The sequence below is a fragment of the Acomys russatus genome, chromosome 18, assembly GCF_903995435.1.
Source record: "Acomys russatus chromosome 18, mAcoRus1.1, whole genome shotgun sequence".
NCBI lineage: Eukaryota > Metazoa > Chordata > Mammalia > Rodentia > Muridae > Acomys > Acomys russatus.
In genome coordinates, this window is record NC_067154.1 from 11,342,660 (window position 1) to 11,364,401 (window position 21,742).

Sequence of the window (21,742 nt, forward strand, 5' to 3'; positions counted from 1 at the left end):
CCTCTAATCCACTCTTTCTAACCATTTTACCTCATTGTACAATATTTGACCCTTTTCTTTCACACTCTGGGCTTAGAACAAAACAAATGAGCCTACAAAACCAAAAAGGTTGTTTTTGTGGCTTGGGGCTGAGCTCATTAACTCTCTGCTGTTTAACTATGTCGCCTCATGGAGTAAGGGGGATTCTACTGAGCATATCGTACCTAGGGCTTCTCTAAGAAAATCTAAATAAAGAGCCACTCCAGGAAAACAAACATTTGATTGGTCACTTAATCATAGCTAGAAATAAACACTATTACCAAATGGATACCTACTCTTAATAGTTGTGGGTAACAGCTCTGTGGCCACCTGAGGAAGGCATGGTGCCCAGTAGGAGTGAGAGTGTATAAGTGCAACATGCATGCATGTGTGTGTGTGTGTGTGTGTTTGTGTGTGTGTGTTCATGAGTGTTAGTCTTTGTAAGCATGTTTATGAATGTTTGAGACTATCTGTAGACATTTGTGCTCTGAGCTCCTGGGCACCTTGTGGTCCTACCTGGTGCTCTTAGAAATCACTGCACATTGTCAGCATCAATCATTACTTGCTCTCCAAAGGCTATACCCAGGCAGTCCCTCCTTCTCCAGAGAGATGTCCATCCAAGAGAAATACGACAGTGGACGTTCTAGGTTTAGGGCTTAGGACACGCATTCTATAGTTACTTTAAGTTTTCGATGAGACCTTAGACAAGCCAAGGAGTCTTTTTTGTTGTTGTTGTTGTTACAGATTCTCCCATGTAACATATTCTGGCATAACTTAACTCATTTGATTAATTTTCAAACTAGACAAAAGTATGAAAATACTCTGAAACATTTCTGCATTTTTATAGATGCGTGATAGTGTGTTGTGCTTTTTAGGGAGTGGTAATAGAATTGTGTGCATGGAAAGCAGTTCCTTAAAAATAAAGCACATATAATAAATTGTATCACATTGGTAAACATCAAGTGTAAACCTTGCAGGTATTCAAGCTAGTAACATGTCAATCGCTCAGAGACTAACAGAATTAGCATTTAATTCTTAATCTCAGCAATGGCTCTCAGAACAATTTTATGACTCCAGCAATGACTAGCTTTCCTATATAATTTCATAAAATATTTCACTGTTGATTTGGTGACATGTCAGTTGTGTGCTTTCTCTTTACAGTCCAAGAATCTAAGTTTATTTTTTTTGTAAAAGTGGATTGGGAAAAGGCTGTGGGCCTCTACCCTACACAAAAAAATAAAGCTGGGGATAGGGGAGGTGGCCCTGCCCAAGGAAGACCACATCATTTGGTTGTGCAGGGCCAAACAGTCAGCCATGAAAACATACAGACAAGTAACATAATATGGATTCAGCAGGCCATATAAATTTAGTAACGTATGTGTATGTACAAATACGCATTTACATGCAATAACAGTTGATTCAAAAAAGAGACCACAAATTTGAAGAAGAGTGGAGAGGGATATATGGGACGGTTTGGAGGGAGGAAAGAGAAGGGAGAAATGTTGTAAACAAAATACAGTCTCAAAAATAAAAAAAGCAAAAGGTGGATCTTTCATGATAAAATGTTTTTAACAGGACATTCTCTTTCAGCAAGTTCTTAGGACATAGATTCTAAAACCATATGGGGCTAAGTGTGGCTCTTTTGTGAAAATATCCTGTCTTCACTTTGTAATCTATTGGATGGAATCTGTACAGAGCACCCTACTTTATCCCCTCCCCTGCTGTCCATGTCTAAATAGGCTGTGCAGTAACTGAGGCCCATTATTTTTAAGGCAAACAATAACTAGAATCTCAACTCATATAAATAAGTGTGAAAACATTCCTTTTTAAAAAATGACTACACAGAAATCAGTTTTTATTGCTAGCATAGTTTATTACATTAACCAATGAATGAAGCCATACCTTTCCAAGCAACACAGACCTCTCAGAATGATTCTTATACATGACAGTGAGAAAACTGTGTTAGAAACTGCATTTGAGCAAATGAAAAGTGTTGGAATGTAACCAAAATTCCCATGAGACAGAAAAGCAGGGATGCTTATAGGATGTAGGGGAAAATGGGTGCTGAGGAACAGCAAGGCCCTGGGACTCTGCTCTCCTTCCTGATAGCTCCCTCCCTCAGCGGATGGCATCTTTTATTTTCTCCACACTCTACTCTACACTCTACACTAGATTTAGGGTTAAATGTCTTGTCATTTTGCAGTTTGTGATTAACTTAACAATTCCATGGCTGGCATGTGCTGAGGAGTTTCAGCGAAAGTTCATTTCTTTTGTTCTCCAAAGAATGAAACTAAAATTTCACAGTCAGGGTTCTCGCATTCGCACTGCAGCAAAGACACGAGTGTATAGATAGCATCTCATCTCAAAGTGTGTCTACTGGATTGGTAGAAACACAGAAAGTAGAATGGAAAGAGAAAAGCAAAGGTCTGGCTTCAGTGCCCATTGGGAGAGGCTCCAGGACCACCACACAGATAAGAAAATCTCTGGACTAGAGGTCTTTGTAAGAACTGCGGTATTTTTGCATACAATCTCTAGACTGCTAACACGTAAACAACAGAAAATGCTGTGCAAATGGTTGTTACGCTGTATTACTTAGGGAATCCTGAGGAGAAAGTCCCTATGTGTTCAGTACAGACACAAGCATATTTTGGGATATCCTTGTTGAGTGGTTGAATCTGCGGGTTCACACAGCCCACGGCATGCAGAGGCCTGTCTAGAAGCACCAAGCGAAGCTAGGAAGACTCTTCCTGTAGTCAGGTCCTAGACTCTTGTCCTGGCAAAGCAGCTTCTCCGTGAAGTAGACATGGATCATTGTCTAATCAAAGAAAACCAGAAAACCACAGGCAATGGTTATTCATATGTATTTTATATGTGTGTGTATATATAATGTTATGGACTGACACAGATGGAAATGTGTAGACGTTAAGGAAGACTGGCAGTCTCACTGGGAGAGCACATCAAAAGTTCCATGGAAGGACAGGAATTCAGTCACTTGTCTTAAATCCCACAGTACTTTTGCAGAGTTAAGACCAGAATTGGAGTGTCCAGAGTCCAAGCTCAATGCTCCCCCGTTGGTGTTGAGCTGCCCACTGTACACAGAACAGGGTATGGCTACCTATCGTTCCAGCCATCCAAGGAACTAAGTTTTTTTCCCTGCTTTTTACTTTTTATATACTCTGCTTCTGGTCTGAGCGTGATTTCCAGAATTCTCTGCAAAGTTCACTGAACTATACAGCACTGCTTAGTGAATAGATAACGGAATCTTCTCTCCCCTTTGACCCTGCGCCTTTCCTGAGGAAGCGACACTGAATGGCGTTGGAGTTGATTGTTTTATTTTACTCTCCTTGCAGTTTTAATTCCAGGATATGTCCGAGGAAAGGTCACAGACTAAGTCTTTCCCCATCACATCGCCTGGATCCCAGCTTTCTGACAGATGTTATAGTGTTTATTTACAGAGACTTTTTACATTAAAAAAAAAAACTTAGTCCCAAGTGCCAAGTCATTGGTTTCCCTACCCCAAATCACATTTGCCTGTAAAGCACCCCCAAACGACTCCTAGACTGTATTCCACTGAGAGACTTTAAAGAGAATAAAACTGTGATTTTTACATTGAGTTTTTAAATGCTATTGATTTTCTGACTACCTTGCAAATGAAACCTATAATCTTTAAGGGGGAATGAAGTATGCTGATTAATCAAATATTGTAAAAATATACTTTAATTCTTTTCATATTAACTTGTTAGTTATAAGAAAGCACAGCAATTTTAGCACCAGTCCTAGGAACATTTATCTTGTAAATGTCAGAATAACCCATTTTTTATGTGTGTATGATCAATCACACAGCCTTGATTTTGTGCGTAAATGCATTCTTTCTTCACTACAGTGTTTCTAGTTGTTGTTGAACCCATTGGGACACATTTGCAAATCTTAAAGAAAGTGAGAAGACATTAGGGGAACATAGAGAAGGTGGTGCTCACGTGATGTGGTTGGAGGCTTCTTCTATGCACTCAGGTTGGGATTTCAGCTGGCATGTCAGAGGCTCACAGCAAAGATTGGTGCATTCCTTCAGAGAACAAACAAGACAATCCCTGCACTTAGCACAAGACAGCTGTGAAAGAAAATCTCACTCTTTAAAGTATAGTATCTTCTTAATTATTTGAGAATTTCATGTGATTTATTTTGGTCATATTTAGCTCTACTATTCCCCCTGCTTCTCTCCATCCCTCCCAACTTTGCATCTTTTTTTTTTTTTTTTTTTGAGACAGGGTTTCTTCATGTATCCCTGCCTGACCTAGCGCTTCCTATGTACACTAGGCTGGCCTTGAACTCACAGATCTTCCTGCCTTTGACTCCTGAGTATTGCTACCAACAATCAATTACTTTATTTAACAGCAATTCATGTACTCACACAAAAATCATACACACACAGATGTATATGCAGAACACAAAGGTACTATATAAAACTCCAGTTTATCTATGTAATAACTGCATTTCAACTATGTGAGTTTTCTTAGTCCAAAATGTAAGGGCTTCCTAATCATACAGATACAGGAAACACAATCCATCAAATTAAGGGACTTAAAGGAGAAAGGAGCTCCTGATATTTTGGTAAGTAGCAAAATTAGCAGATAAGTTTGGCAGCCAAACCAGCCAAGGACAATACAGGAGGTAAACTTTAAACCCCTTCCCAGATCTAGCCAATGGTCAGAATATTCTCCACAGTTGAGTGGAGAGTGTGATACGACTTTCTCACGTACTCTGGTGCCTCACATTTGACCATGTCCCCTGGAGGGGGAGACCTGGTGGCACTCAGAGGAAGAACAGCAAGTAGCCAAGAAGAGACTTGATACCCTATGAGAATATATAGGGGGACGTAATCCCCCTCAAGAACAGTCATAGGGGAGGGGAATAATGGGAAAATGGGGGGGGGGGAGGAATGGGAGGATACAAGGGATGGGATAAACATTGAGATGTAACAAGAATAAATTAATAAAAAAAATAAAATAAAATATAAAAAAAAAAGTTTGGCAGCCAAAATTGTGGCATTAAAATATGATTTTCCACATATAAACACTGTTAATAAATGATATATCATCAGCATTAATAAATATAGATAATGTATGGTCAAAATTACATCCAATAAAATGAAGGATAGAGCAAAGATTAGTCATAATGTATATTTTATGGGAAATTTAATAAATACCATGAGACATAAAAAAATATGAATATATAATCAAAAAGTGTAAATCCTATTTTCATTGTGTTTGGGCTATAATTCCTTACATAGAAAGAGCTAAGGTCAACTCTTAAAATTTTTTGATAAATCACTAAGATAATTGCTCAAGGTAATAAGAAAATGACATCAAAGATGATATCAATGAATTATAATCTGCATAAAAAAGAAAATCTTAGATAAGCAAAAAAGAAAATAAGAAAATATTTCCAAATAAGGAATCAATTATGACAAAACTACATTAAGAATATGATGCGTAATTCAAACTTCTGAAGGAATTCATGGAGACACAGAAACCGGTCAGAGAGATGTCAAAAAGTAATGGCTAAGTTCCCGTGCCAGTTATTAGCCCTGGTTCCTGAACTTAGGCTTCTATGAGCCTTACTTTTCTAAATATGGATAATGGTAATCCCTATTCTGTGAGTTTGTTTTGCAAAATAAATCAGATGCTGTCTATGGAGTACTTTGAAGATTGACTTATTGAAATCTCATCTAAGATGAATGCTGTTGTAGATCCTAAAACTGACACAAGATCAGAAAATAGAATTTCTCAGAAGTCTCATATGAGCACTTTCTGTGGTAAAGACTTGTAATTCCAGCACACATGAGGCTGAGACAGGGGGAATCATGCTCTGGAGACCATCATGGACTACAATGTGAAACTCTGTCGGAGAAAGAAAATGAACAGGAAATTGTTTGTGAGCATCAGTCTGAGGCTTTCATTGATACAGCAGCTGCCTTGAAATTACAGAAACATTAGCAAAATCACAATAGCTCTCACACCCTAGCACAGTGGTTCTCAATCCTTTTGATGCTGAGAACCTATAATGTTGAGGTGACCCCCCCAACCATAAAATTATTTTTGTTGCTACTTTAGAACTGTAATTTGCTACTGTTTGAATCATAACGTAAATAGCTGTGTTTTCCAATGCTCTTAGGTGACCCTGTGAAAGGGTGGCTCAACTCCAAAGGGGTCGCGACCCACCAGATGAGAACCCCTGTTTTAGATGGTCTGTGCTAGGAACCTGCAGGCTATAAGTTCATGTAAAAAATTTTATCTCCTCTTTGGTATTATCAACTGCTTACTTCACGTGCTGATTTTGTGAAAAAAGAAAATTTCACAGGAGGAAGTCTTCCATCTAGATCTGTGAGTCACTGTCTAACACATGACCAACCATGGCCTGAAACTTTGGAATTTCTGAATCCAATGTCTATGAGGAATGTGGCATGCTATAGGTAGTGGCGAATTTCTTTACATTTGACTTTGTCTTTCATAGTATGGTTAACTAAAAGCCAAAGCAAAACCACTAGTAAACCTATGTCACACTTTGATATGATATTGTCTGTCTCCAGAACTAATTTTCCGAAGGTGCATTACAAAAAGAAAAGAGGGCTAGAGAGACGGCTTAGCAGCTAGGAGAACGTGCTACACAATCTCAGATTTCAGCACCTGTGTTTGCCAGTTCAAACCCACCTCCAGTTCCAAGGACTCTGACACGCTCTCCTGGTCTCCAAGGGTACCTGTGCACACACATGTGTGTGCACATAAACACATGTGCACATGTGAGCATACACACATGAAGCATGACATAAAATATTTTAAAGAAGAAGATGCAAATTTCAAGTGTATAGTTTTTGCCCCAGCAGCCATGTTTAAAAAATCTTAATAAATACAACATTAAACTTCGTGTGTTTTCATACCTCGGGTGAGCCACAGTCGCAGTCTTCTCCCATTTCCAAAAGTTTGTTCCCACATGTTGGCTTTATTATATTTTTAGGATCAAGGGCCAGCAGTAGACACCTTGTATTTCTAGCTGAAAGGAATCTTTGAAAATGTGAGTGGCTGATGGTACTGAAATCCTTGGGGAATTTTGAACTGTAACAGAAAACATGGAATAGCATGATGTACAGTGCAGACACCTATGGGTGATAAGTAAACAGAAGAATCTACTGCATCCCATGGTGATATTCAATTCAGTACAAACTGCCAAAGTAGCCAATATCCAGGGCATCTCTGTGCTACCTGTGAAAGATGGTGAAGCATATGTAATATTCTAACTGAATGTTTTCTCCTAACACCCCAGAAGCAAAGAAGAAAGAATTTAAATTCATTTTAATTGTTCTAGTTTCATTTCTGAACATGAATATCCTGATCCCCTTCCCCAAAAAGAAAACTTGGGAGAGAAAGGAAAGTCAAAATAGCTAGTCATGTCACATCCCGTCAGGAAGGAAGAGAATGGAGGCATGTGTGTGCTCATTCGCTTGCTTGTTGTACACATCTCTATTTCTCTACACTTACATAGGTCATGGCCTTTTTCTTAGGGAGTAATACACCCTCAAAGCTAACCAGGTCTTCCTATATCGTTAACTTCCATAAGACAAACCACCATAAGACCCATAATACAGACAATGCTTTATTGAGAATCTCCTCCCAGATGATTCTATAGTGTGTAGAGCAAGTCATCACAGGAGTTCAAGACTATCCAAAGTAGCAAGAGAGGTTGGTGGTCTAGTAAAAGGAGATAAGTGAAGACTCCTGTGATCCGTGGGCAAACGTCTGATTTGTGAGCACCTCAAGGACAAAAGACACTACACCCATTTTTATATCGCAAGTCTTGGTAAAAATAACTGGCATTATCTGATAATAAATGACTATGCCAGAAGAGACTGCTCAGTTGATGATGGGACTAAAGAATTGTTTATCTTGGGTATCTTGGAATAAAACTGTCATCTTAGCCAATCTTGTGTTTTTAGGAAGCATAATACCACTTTAAATTAAAGCAACCTTAAGTTAAAATAATGAAGTCACCATGTTAGTAAATTCTATGGTGGGATACTTAGAAATCTTAACTAATGGGTCTTAAATTGGTACAAGGGGAGGTAATCCCCCTCAGGAACAGTCATAGGGGAGGGGAACAAGGGGAAAATGGGAGGGAGGGAAGAGTGGAAGGATACAAGGGATGGGATAAACATTGAGATGTAACAAGAATAAATTAATAAAATGAAACAAAAACAAAACAAAAAAACAAAAAAGGAAAAACAAACAAATATATATATATATATATACATACACACACACACACACACACACACACACACACACACACACACACACACATGAAAAAAGCTGGAGATTAAATTATTAGTATACTCAGCCCTTAGGAGAAGATAACCCTCCCACATCTGCCCAGTACATTTAATTATGTAGGAATGGGGATTTTCCTCTTTACTTTGGCATGGTATCATCTTACCTCAGGTACTGATTCATCACACAGCTTCCAGAGGGACATTTGGTATAATATGGAACATCCTTCATACCAAGGGCATGGCCCAATTCATGTGCCATCACTGCTACAAGAGACACATTATTCTTTCTTTTAGCCTGGGGGGAAAATAAGCATCTGTTAATTCTGATTTTATTCAGTTGCTTCTCAGTTCTTGTCAAGGTGCTATATGTAATATGAAAAACCAAGAGAGGAAGACTAGTGCATCCCTAGGCTCACTTTTCTGACATTGCTTTTGCCTAGTGTATCTGCTATGACTGGTGTCTATGAATACAAGCATTAAGTCGGTGCTCAAGCTCAGTCAATGAATATTAATCTTATACCCTGAATTCTCAGTAAACAAGGCTTAGACTAATTGCATTCTCTATGGAAAGTGCTACTAGGTGCCATCATATGAACTCACATCCACAAAACTGTGGTTATTATTCTTAAGCTATTGGTAACAACGGACACATGATGGCTAACGCTGCACTCTTTTTTCCTTGTCTGACCTCTGTGCAGCTATACCAAACAATTTATTTATAATTCTCTGAGGCCATAGAGAGAATCTGGCTCCCCTTTCAGCCTCAACATGTAGTCCTTACTCTTTCCTACACACTGAGGTATGAGGCCTTTGGCAAAGCTAATATTTCATAATTGTAGAACCCATCAGGACAATGGACAATGATGGTCTTATTTCTACACTGACTTATCAATTCAGCTGATGGCCATGGCGATTACTCTGGTACAGTGCCATGATGCTCATCTTCACAGAAATGCCATTGTAGAATGTCTTAGTAGAAGTGTACAAACCTCAATAACAGACACTGAAGATGTAGAACACAAGGAATTAGCAGCTGCCATTCCCACACGTCCAGCACGAAAGCCAGTTCCACTGTGGGTAAGGTAGAGAGAGACTATAACAATCTTACTTTGACTCTGGAACCAATAGTATTTGGTAATGTTGCCATAGACCTCACTTGGTGTCCCCATCACAGCTTCCATCATACCACATTCCCACAATTAATGGTGGATATTTTGCATCCAAGAAATGCTTTATTGATCTTAACGAGACCTTCAAATAATTCAAGGACTGATTGCTAATGATAGGAACATCTGGTCGCTCACCACTTATTGGAAAGATATGACTGAATAGAAGTTATTGTCAAGAAACCCTGGAGATAAACATCCACTTTGCCTACATGTTCCTGCCCTGGCAAGAAAGAATTCACCTGAGAAGTTGAGCATGGTTATGGGTCCTTTTTCCCAGGTTAGAATAATGCCATCTCATGAAGTTTGTGAATGTGGCGCCAATGTTGGGTTCCACCTTTATCTTGTCACCATCAGACCATATTTCCATGCGCACCAATGACACTTGAATGTCTATGGTTTTATAAATCTGTGGAGAGAACATTTTTCAGAAAAACACTCAGGATTAGTTTTAGCGTTCTTGGTGACCACAGGTGATAGATAAAGGGATGCAATACTTATCATAAATTTCCATTTTGAAAGTAGAAATTCTAGAAGATACCTTTATATTGCTGCCTATGATTTTTGTCTTGATAAGCTCTTGTCCTTAGGTGATTCTTGGCCCCTTACAGTGTAAGGTCACAGGGAAACCCCAAGCACAGGTGTGGAAATACACATACATGACAAATGCCTTACCATATTGAGCAGATTCAGCACCTCGAATACAAAGCTCTTTATCTGAGTCACATTCCCTTTATACATCTTATACTGAAAATTATAAAACACAAAAATACAAAATTAAAATAGAATATTAAAGTGAGAAGGCTGATGGGTACAGGATTAAATAGAAAATTCACATGTCATATCATAGTTGATTTCTTATCAATCCATGACTTTCTCTTTATATATATATATGTGTGTGTGTGTGTGTGTGTGTGTGTGTGTGTACTCTGTTTCAACAAATTCTACTTCAAATATGGAGGTTTTGATAAGATAAGAACTAGGCATGCATAACAAATCACAATGTCCTTCGTCTTCCTCTCTATTTGGTTTGAATTGGTATGAAGTAGAATCTCACTATGTAGTCAGGATGCCATCAAACTTATGATATTTCTGCTTCAGATTTCCAAACTGGGTCTAAAGGATTAGAACTGGCTTTTCTTATTCATCTTTAAGTTGGATACATCAAATTAGTAGTTAAAATATTTTGCACTAACTCAATATTAATTCAGGTTTGACCATAAAGCAACATAAGCTGTAGCTTCTCTAATAGTTATATTTTTGTAATTTGTGTATAATTTTTGTGTTGATATTTACATAATTCCTATTAAATTTACATTTATGTTTTATGGTAAAATATTAAAACAATCTAATACTTTATTAAAATACTGCTCTTTAATATTTTATGGTTGATTGCTTACAGGTTTGTGCTGGTTAGTTTTTGCTGACTTGATACAATATAGAGTCCCTAAGAAGACCATCAACTAAGGAATAGCCTTCATCAGACTGACCTGTGGGCATCACTGTGGGACATTTGCTTAACTGCCTATTGGTGTGGGAGGGTCCGGCCACTGTGTCTAGTACCACCCTTGGGTGGGTGAACATGGGCTGTATAAGCAATGTAGCTGACCAATCCAAGGAGGCAGGCCAATAGCAGTGTTGCTGCATGGCCTCTGCTTCAGTTCTTGCCTTGAGTGTCTGCCCTGGCTTCTCTCAGTGAGGAACTGTCAGTTGCAAACCAAATAAACCCTTCCCTCCCCATGTTTCAATGGTCGTGGTATCTACCAGAGCAACAGAAAGCAAACTGGAACATAGATATATGGCATTAGACATGTTGCCATTATATAAATATGTGGTGATTGGTAGAAAATATATGGATGGCATGGTCGAAAACTGTTGTTATCCAGGAAACCAAAGCATCTATGAAAATTAGCTGAACAAAAATTCATTGTTAACTAAAAAGACTCGTGTCTCCTTTTACTTTTAAGTTAACTTATAAGTTGGGAGAACTAAGTAAAGAGGTACCTATTAATTGTACTCACAAAGGCGTTGTCCAGCACCAAGAAGAGACCAATGTACCTCTGTCCTTGAAGTAAGTCTCCCTGTTTTAGAAATAACAAGAGAACCTCATTAGTAATCATCTCTACTCACAATGATTTAGGTACTTACAATTTTTCTTCCAACGCAAGTAAAAGAAGTAAGTAGGGACTTTGTAGAGACCAGTAGTTTCTGAACACACCTATTTTTATTTATTTATTTTTTTTTACTAAGGTCTATTTAATTTGCCTATAGCACAGTGCTGGGCAGTAATTACTCCATTAAGCCTCCAAACTAGTGTAGCTTCCTCCCACTCTGATTTCCCACTTTATACTTGCTTTTTACTCATATTCTAGGTCCAGCTCATTCCTTCTGGTGCTTCCTGGACATCTCCATGTGCACCCATCCACCTGTTTTTCTTATATCCCTACTTTGACAATCAAACTACAGAGTCTAAAAGCGATACTTACATTTGGGCCGTTGAGTGACCTGGAAGTCCGAAGATGGCTACGTTTCCTGCCAACATGTTTCTCCCTACGTTTGTAATGAGCTGTGTCTGGTTCCTCTTGACTGTATGGAATAACAGCATGATCTCCTTCATCTGATCTTTGTAGCGGTTTTATTTCATATTTCTGATCATGATGCGTAAAGAACCCTCTGTGAGATATGAGATGGTGTTTTAGGATGGCCTGACATGCCCATTCATACATCTCACTCAGAATGGACCGATAATCGCCTTCTATCTCAGTTTCACACAGAGATTTGTAGTCATAGATCTTTTAACTAACACCTAATCATTTAAGGTTCAACCAGTATTTGCCCAATATTGGAAGGAAGGTCAACAATTAACAAATGAGACCTCATGAAACTGAAAACCCTCTGGATAGCAAAGGACACTGACATGTATACAAAGTGGCAGCCTACAGAGTGGGAAAAGATATTTTTTTTACCAACTACATATCTAATAGAGGACTGCAAAATATATAAAGAACTAAAACATTCTACATATCAAGAAAACAACAACTAAAATGGGGCTATAGATCAACATAGAGAATTCTCAAAGACAGGAAAATCAAATGACTGAGAAGCACTGAAAGTCATATTCAGCATCATTAGCCATCAGGGAGATGCAAGTCAACTACTTTAAGATTTAATCTTATCCCTTTAAGACTGGTTAAGATCATTAAACCAAATGACAGTTCACAGTGGTGAGGAGTAAGAGGAACACTAATCCATTGCTGGTGGGAGTTTAAAAGTGTACAGCCACTTGGGAAATCAGTGTGGGGCTCCTCAGAAAGATAGGAATATGTTTAAATTAATCTATACTTCATCCTACCACACAGACACTTGCTTAATTGTGTTCATTGCTGTTCTACTCACAGTAGTCAAAACTGAAAATAACCTAGATGTCTCTCAACAGATGAATGGATAAAAATGCGTCACATTCACACAGCAGGATATCAGTCAGCTGTTAAAAATGACGTAATAAAATTCATAGGTAAGCATATAGAACTACAAAAAACACCACCCTGAGTGAGGTATCCCAGACCCAGAAAGACAAATATGATATGGTTTTGCTTATCTGTGGATAGTAGCTGTTAATGATAATCAAACTACAACCTGTAGAACCATGAAGGTTAGGTATAGAATTTGATACTGGGGGTGCCAATAGATTTCTCTAGGAGAGAGAAATATAATATATAGTTATAAATAGATGGAAGGTACTGAAATGGGAGATTCAACAGGGGAGAGGAAGAGAGGACAAGGGAGTCTATACTGGGAGAGACAGCTAAAATTAAGAGCCATTTGAGAGGTAGTATGAAAATCTAATACAGTAAGATATATTATACAATATACACATATATGAAGGGGAGCTAAATGAAATCACCAAATAATCAAGGAGATAGAGCCCCAATGTTGCCATCTCTTGTCACCAAATGACGCTTTTCAGGGACTGGCTTGCATGTCCTTTGATATATATATATATATATTTATTTATTTTTAAGGCCTCCAGTTTTGTGTTTTCATGGGATTCCTACATGAGTGAATGAGTGGGTCGCTGTGTCTGTATGTATCTGTTTCTTGTGTCTCTTCTTAGACTTTTTTTCTTTCTGCTTGTTAGTTTTATCCTTCCAATATATTAGTTTTCACTTTATTATATTATATTATATTTCATATTATCTCCTAGAAGCCTATTTATTTCTAATAAAATAAAAAAAGGTGTGGCACTGGATGAGAGGAGTGGAGGAATAACTGGGAGGAGAAGATGGGGGAAGCCATAATCAGGATATATTATGTGAGAAAACAAGGCTAGTTTCAACAAAAGAGATAAAAGAACAAAATGAAGCCTATGCCTTTCACCCAGAGTAGTCTCAAGAATTACTAAAATAAAGCAATTCCAATAAATTAGAGCTCCACAGTTGAGTGGAGAGTGTGATACGACTTTCTCACATACTCTGGTGCCTCACATTTGACCATGTCCCCTGGAGGGGGAGACCTGGTGGCACTCAGAGGAAGGACAGCAAGTAGCCAAGAAGAGACTTGATACCCTATGAGAATATATAGGGGGACGTAATCCCCCTCAGGAACAGTCATAGGGGAGGGGAATAATGGGAAAATGGGGGGGGGGGAGGAATGGGAGGATACAAGGGATGGGATAAACATTGAGATGTAACAAGAATAAATTAATAAAAAAAAAAAAAAAAAAAAAAAAAAAAAAAAAAAAAAAAAAAAATAAATTAGAGCTAATGCCATAAGTCCATTAGTCTAATAATAACAGCATAATGCCATTAGTGTAATATTATCCAATAGTTTGTTTATTCATTTATCAAACATTCCTTGTCAGTTTCTATGAAGAGAGTGGAGAACGGAGTAAATGACTATCTAGTCACCTAGAGCCCTAGAGAGAACAAAAAAGGTACACTAGAGTTTTTATATTTAAATATTTAGTTCAGAACTAGACAGTTACTCCATATGTTGAAATATCATAAAGCCAATGTAAGAGCTAATAAGAAATATGTATATGGGGGGCATGTTTATAATATAGGAAAAGTGATTCCATATTAAATATGAACCATGCTAGAATAACAATTACACATTTTGTTTGACAGATTAATCACATGCTAGATAAAAACATATTTGTTAAGAAAACATGACACAATATATTCCAGGAGTGAAGTAGATGAGCCTGGTAATGGACACAGATGATGTCACTGGGGTCCAGTGTGTAGCTCTGACCCCGCTGGGGCTGACGTCTAGAACAATAGTTAATGAAGTGACTGTATCATGCCAGTTCATTCTTCAGCTTAACACCACATGGCTAGCAATTAGTGATGAGCAAAAACAACCCAAGTAGTAAGAAGACAACGGAAGACACGAGGAAGACTCAAGGCTGTGTGACAAAAGTCACTCAACATAATACTTTCTATGACAGTTCTCACCTCAAGCCATCGCATGTACTGATGCTGGCAAGAGAGCCTCTTGCATTCAGGATGTGGCCTTCATAGTAGCAGGGTTTCTGGAGTAGAAAATATATTGCACTGTAGAAACATAGACATTACACACACACACACACACACATGCACGTGTGCACACATACACACATGCCGGCGTGTGAGACACATATGTCATTGATGAGAGTACACAGGTCACAGTTGTGACAACTAGCATCTTGGATACATAGACAAGCTCAATGATGACGGACAGGCTCCACCAGCCTCCAAGAATGAAAGTGGAAAGGACATCAGAGTTCCCCAAACTGCTCCACAGCTAGCCCTGTGGCTTCCACATCTGGTATCTTAGCTGTCACCTAACACTTATTTGTACTAAGATAGAATCCAGGAGGCTGAACTTAAGTGGTCCTCTGATGTTAGTGAGAAGCCATGACTCTCAGGATTTATGATGATTGGCAGACTTTCCACAATACCAGCATCCTCTCTCTCTCTCTCCCTCTCTCTCTCTCTCTCTCTCTCTCTCTCTCTCTCTCTCTCTCTCTCTGTGTGTGTGTGTGTGTGTGTGTGTGTGTGTGCACGCACGCACGCACGTGTGGGTGTGTGCATGTGCTTCTGTGTGTCTGCTTCTATCTTTGGAAAGTTCACTGTGATTTCCCTCCTGTTGCCACTCTGTCCTTGGGTAAACACTTGTCTTCCATGTCACCCGATACATTTAAAAGCTGTCCACAGATGGGTTTTTACAAGGATGCATTTTACAAGGGATGGATTCAGTACTTACCATGTCCTGAAAGCTTCTGGTCACCTCTTCTCCTCCCGGTGAGTAAGTTGTTTCAGTGTAGTCTGGCCCCAGAAGATGCCTATGCAGAGTGAAAAGATGTACAATACGCTCATGAAATAGATGATACCGATAAACACTGATTTATCTGACACCATCTTCTGTTCCGTAGGAATAAGGATGTATACGGTGAGGCTTTGCCCATTGATCATTTTCCAACACTGGGACTTCCTGCCTAAAAGAAATCCAAGCATTTGGTCACATCCGTTAACCCTGAAGGGGGAAATTCACTCAGTTACTTTTCACGTGCAGGCTCTTCATCTTCAAACGTGAATGGCTAGAGCCCTGATGGGATTTTTTTGGAGCAAGGACACGGTCTTTCGAAGGTTCTGGGTCACAAGTGTGAGTAAGGGGCCAGTGAAGGAGACTTACTGACTGTTAGAAAACGTGTGACGCCCTTTCACTCTTCTAGAATTTACTGCTACAACATGTACCCTGCCTGATTCAGGCTTAGGGATAAAATTCTTCTGTATGTGTGTGTGTGGTAGGGAGAAGGAGTCGTGTGTGTGTGTGTGTGTGTGTGTGTGTGCAACTGAACATGTTCCAGCACACACATGGAGATCAGGGGACAAGCTCATGTGTGAGTCCTCACCTTCCACCTTGCTTGAGGCAGGGTCTCATGCTTGTGTCTTGTCTCACTGTGTAAGAGAGGCCAGCTTCTGGAAGTTCTCCTGCTTCTGCCTCTTACCTTGGCATAGGAGCCCCTGTGGACCTGTTATGGGAGATTGTCCTGGGTGCCTTAATTGATGCTGGAAAACCAAGCCTGACAGTGCACACACGACACCATTCATCCCTGTGTTTGGGGCCTCGGAGTGTATGAGGGTAGGCAGAGTTAGCTGAGCAGGAAGCATGCTGGCATTTCTAACTCTGCTTCTAACTGTGGATATGATGTGACCAGCTGCTTCGAGCTCCTACCATGGTGACTTCCATGCAGGGATGGACTGCCACCTGAAGTTGTAAGTTAAAGCAACCCCTTCCTCCCCTAGCTTACTTTTTTCACAGCCACAGAAAAGAAGCTACAATGAGGGAGAAGTTTCCCAACATTCTGATGATACAAGCAGTGGGTGGGCCCCCAGGCAGGAAGACACTGTCCTTACCTGGTTCTCTTTAGGTGAAAGGTAATTTCTTCTCCATTTAGTATGATCTGATATTGAACTTCAGGGGCATACATTTCCTGAAAATATTTAATGGTGTGGTTATAGCACATAGTTAAAGCACACAGCAAATCTAAAATTTAAAACTATTATAACACCAATTATATACACTATGCATTGCAATAGAGGAAATACAGAAGCTGAAAGCATCTCTCTTACATTTTGTACATTTCTTATATCTAAAATAAATGCAGTCTGCACACTATATGGACGTTCTGGTGGGAGGAGGAGAGAGCAAATGAGTTCTCAGAACTTGGTTATAATTTCACATCAGAGAACCAGCTGCCTCACTTGATAATACAGGCAAAGCTATCTGGATGTGTCCTCAAGTCCGTGGGAGGAGAAGAAGGGAATCACAAACAAGGCAGGTAGTTCCTGAAGAAGCCTTTGTTTCTCTCCATCCTTTTCACACTCCTGTCTTCTCTATGCTCACCCCTCCCCCAAGAGGCTGCACTTTTCTACAATGTAGACAGGTATTCTCTCAGTCTGTAAGATTTATCTCTTTGATTCTTAGTGGATTTTAAAAACAAATTTTAAAGTATATTTCAACTTATTGTAAAGGAAAAATAGATATGCTCTTGCCCTGTAGGTAACTTATTATGGTACACAGGACAATATATTACACATTAAAACAGACACAAATTAGAGCTGCATTAACCAAGTTCTGAGAAGTTATGCACTCTCTCTCCTTCACAGTGTGAAGACCAGACCACTGCATGGGCCACGGTACTGGGCAGCCCCTCCCCTCTCCTGAAGGTGGACAGCCCCCTCCTGAGAGCACTGTTCATGATGTTTTCCCTCATAGACTCCTAGGTGCCCAGATTTCTCACCTAAGGAAATAAGTCTATGGCCTGGGACACATTAAAAGGCTACCAATGCCTACTGTGCTGTTCCCCAGCCTACTTCCATGCTCCTGGGAATGAAAGAGCCTGGCTGTAGGCTCCTGCTGGGAAAAACCCTAACTTCCTCAGAAACCTATAAGAACAGACCTCCAAATTTTCCTCTTAAGCCTGATTGCATTCCAGATATCTGCTATACTGTCTATCTCGGGTGCTGGGACACAAACTCTCTTCACACGCCTAGCCAGGTTGCTGTCTGCCTGTTTGTCTGTGGGTTTAATAAGCCTTCTAATAAACTTCCCACCCCAATAATCCATCTGTGTCCCCCTTGAGCACCATATCCAAGAACCTTCAAAAACAGAGCTAATGGCTGGACTGCAAGATGAAGCTGATGGATGTTGGCTGTGATGTCACACTACTCCCAGGAGGCCTTCGTCCTTTTGTCTTTAGATTATCACGAAACATAACTCACCTTTCTGCCATAGCTCTCTGTCTGGTTGCCCTCGATCCCTCTTCTGTGTGAAATGGGTAGCTTTTTAGGATGGACTACTTGACGGCGCTTTAACTCTGGGCTTGATGTTGTGTCTATCACTAGAGGAAGCCAGAAAACATGGATATGAAAGACCTGACAGTTGTTTGGTTTGCTTGGCTGGTTGCTATGTTGTATGAGTTACGTTGCCATGTTTTATGGACATGAATTAGATTCTCAGAACGAACTGCACTGCTGCTTCAACTTTAGCGACAAAGGATCGATCGCTGTCCTCATAACTGCTAGGAAGACGGAGAAAACTGTGCGTCGTCTCATAGAGAAGCTGGGTCCTAGAAATCTACAAGTAGAACAATATGATAGGCAGATTTGGGCCCAGGGGTCCCGCTCAAACTAAGGCACCAGCCAAGGACAATACAGGAGGTAAACTTTAAACCCCTTCCCAGATCTAGCCAATGGTCAGAATATTCTCCACAGTTGAGTGGAGAGTGTGATACGACTTTCTCACGTACTCTGGTGCCTCACATTTGACCATGTCCCCTGGAGGGGGAGACCTGGTGGCACTCAGAGGAAGGACAGCAAGTAGCCAAGAAGAGACTTGATACCCTATGAGAATATATAGGGGGACATAATCCCCCTCAGGAACAGTCATAGGGGAGGGGAATAATGGGAAAATGGGGGGGGGGGAGGAATGGGAGGATACAAGGGATGGGATAAACATTGAGATGTAACAAGAATAAATTAATAAAAAAAAAAAAAGAAAAAAAAAAAAAGAAAAAAAAAAGAAGCTGTCCGTCTTGGACCGGGAACACTGGGGTGAGCTGGGACTTTGCCTATAGTAACTGACTTTATTCTTCTGCACAATCCTCCTCCAAGTGCAATTTCACTGACCACCTGGAGAGACCCTATTCCCAGTGATTTCACACTTCTGCTAACATTAAATCAAGATGACGTTCCTTTATGGTTTCATCCTCAAAACTGTAGATCCCATAGGATATAAAGCTCTTATTGACCTTTCTTAAACAAATTGTTAAAGAAACAGAGAACACTTGAGGAAAGTGTTTACAGGTAAAAAGTTCTTCTTAATGTACTTTAAATTGTGCCAAAGGAACATTTCTCTTGACCACAAATGGTAAGGAAAAAGAACTGAATCAGAGTCAAAAAGATGTGGCTCGTAGTCCCAGCTAAAAGGCCCAAAGAAAGCCACTCTACTTCCCGACCATTTGTTTTCTAGCTAGATTAGTGTAAAAGTGCACGCATAAACTATGGAACTTTGCAACAGCATCATTGGAAAACACAAACACATCTTTTCTGTTTTTCGGAGTTTTGCAATTTTTCCACACAAGGTCAATCTTACTGTTGAATTCTGTGTTTCCATGGCTTCAAGACAGATTCTTATTTATTATGGCGATCAGCATGCATTAGGCATGTGACATAATTAAATTATCCTGCAAATCACAGCCACTACCAAGACCGCAGTGTTCACAAGGACTGACTAAATGGACTTGGCAAGATTCCACCAGTATGTATCAATATATGATGCAATTATTATCAGTGTTGTCCTACTTTACTATTCTTTGGGGTCCTCACTAGGAATTAACAGTATAAGAAACATATGAGACATACAAGGGCTATAAAGCCAACCCTACATAGGAACATTAGTATATACTATCATTGAAGAAGTAGTGATTGTTTTGAACTTAGAGAAACCCCTAGAAGTAGTCTTCAGCTGTTTCAGAAGGATATTTACTGTTGCACATGTTTATAAATGGAAATGTCCAGGCTCCCAGCATTTGACATTTTAGCATGATTATGATGTCATCCTATCTAGCAAAATAACCAGTGATGGCGACAATGCACTTAGCTTATCTGTGTGCAGTAAGGGAGCAGATAAAAGCTGTCAAGTTGTTCATCCATCTCTCAGTAATCATCTTAAAGGGTGGAGCAGTTACCTTTCTAGGACTTTTCTTTTGACTATGTTCTACTACTGAGAATCTTTCTCAGGGAAATATCCTAAAGTACCAATTCTTAATTAGCCTTGATTAATAAGTAATATTAACAATTTTATTTACTAGTAAAATGTAAATACAGCAAACTATTTTGAAAAAATATCACATTGTATACAAACATTTTTTTAGGGAAGTACATGAAATTTGAAAAAATTGTATAGTGGGTTCTAGACTACATGGTTCCCATGTGACCTAACAAAAAAAACCATTATACATACATGCGTGTGTATAAACTACTATACATGTATACAAGACAAATACACAGAAAATATACTGTGTAAAATGTACTAACCTATACACTGTGAGTGAAGAGGTCATTTTCTAATGGTTACACTCATCAAATAATCTGATTTTATAATAAGATGCCTATACTTACCTTGAGTTTGAATGCTGAGCCACAGGACAGAAAGCAGGACCCAAGACATTCTGGCTTCTGTGGGCAGCTGAGAGGTCTCAGGCAGCATACAGTTACAGTCTCTCCAGTGGCCAGTGTTATCTCCTTCTAGTTCTCTTTAGAAGTTGAGAAGGAACATAAAGTCTTGAGTTTTACTTTGAGTTAAGGGATGTTTCCTAATGGTGGTGTGGCCTGGCCAATGAACTGAGAATGTTCCTCCCTTGAGAACAATGTTTACATCTGTGGGGAGGCTCACTAAGGAGGCACAGCTGGCCAGCTGTTTGCCTTGAGTTTCACCCTGAAGGGAACGTGAAGACTGACACTCAGGGGCCTGTGCATGTATGCATACTTTTTGCAATTGTCTACGATGTCACTATTATGCCCACATTTTAAGAAACTGACACAGAAAACATGCCATACATTTTTTTTGAAAGTTTATGTATATGGATGCTTTGCCTGCATGTATTTTCGTGTTCCATATACATGTGTGGTACCTATTGATGCTAAAGACAGTATTGGGTCTCCTGGAACTGGAGTTACAGATGGCTGTGAGCTGCTATATGTGTGCTGGAAATCATTGAACTCAGATCCTCTGGAGGAACAACTGATGCTCTTAACCACTGAGACACAGCCCCAGCCTTAGGGAGACACATCAGCGTCATCTTAAGAATCTAACACCAAACAAATTCTTGCAGACCTGAATAATATAAACCTCTCTGTTTTTAAATGTAATATCAACTACAAAGCTTCTTTCAAAGTTCATATGAGGTTACACAAACATGCAGACATTTGCACACACATACAAAGCTGTGAAGAGTGGAACAGTGTTAGCCTCAACCCAACTGCATGCATATGAATCTACTTGAAGTATACAATGAACTTCACTTCAGCCAAATAATATATATTCTGATTACCCAATCGTTGCATTTTCAGTCCTTAAACAGAAGCCTAGAGGATATACAATTAACTACCTGATGACCCAAGAGCAGGAGAGGAGCTCTGTTGAAATCTTCATGGTTCTTTTTCATTTGTCTTTTATGCAGTGCATAAAA

General features: G+C 39.5%; 1 protein-coding gene across 1 annotated transcript; it reads right to left on the reverse strand.

Moving 5' to 3' along the window:
* Positions 1-3,939: 3,939 nt before the first annotated feature.
* Adamdec1 (ADAM like decysin 1) lies at positions 3,940-20,797 on the reverse strand. The gene is made up of 13 exons (XM_051160764.1): positions 20,673-20,797; positions 18,273-18,391; positions 16,905-16,981; positions 15,751-15,829; positions 14,961-15,037; positions 11,991-12,177; positions 11,526-11,585; positions 10,180-10,251; positions 9,747-9,913; positions 9,328-9,409; positions 8,503-8,633; positions 6,953-7,127; positions 3,940-4,081 (listed from the first exon to the last, which is right to left on the reverse strand). The coding sequence occupies exons 1-13, from the start codon at positions 20,758-20,760 to the stop codon at positions 3,992-3,994; spliced, it is 1,404 nt and encodes a 467-aa protein (XP_051016721.1). The 5' UTR covers positions 20,761-20,797; the 3' UTR covers positions 3,940-3,991.
* Positions 20,798-21,742: the final 945 nt, after the last annotated feature.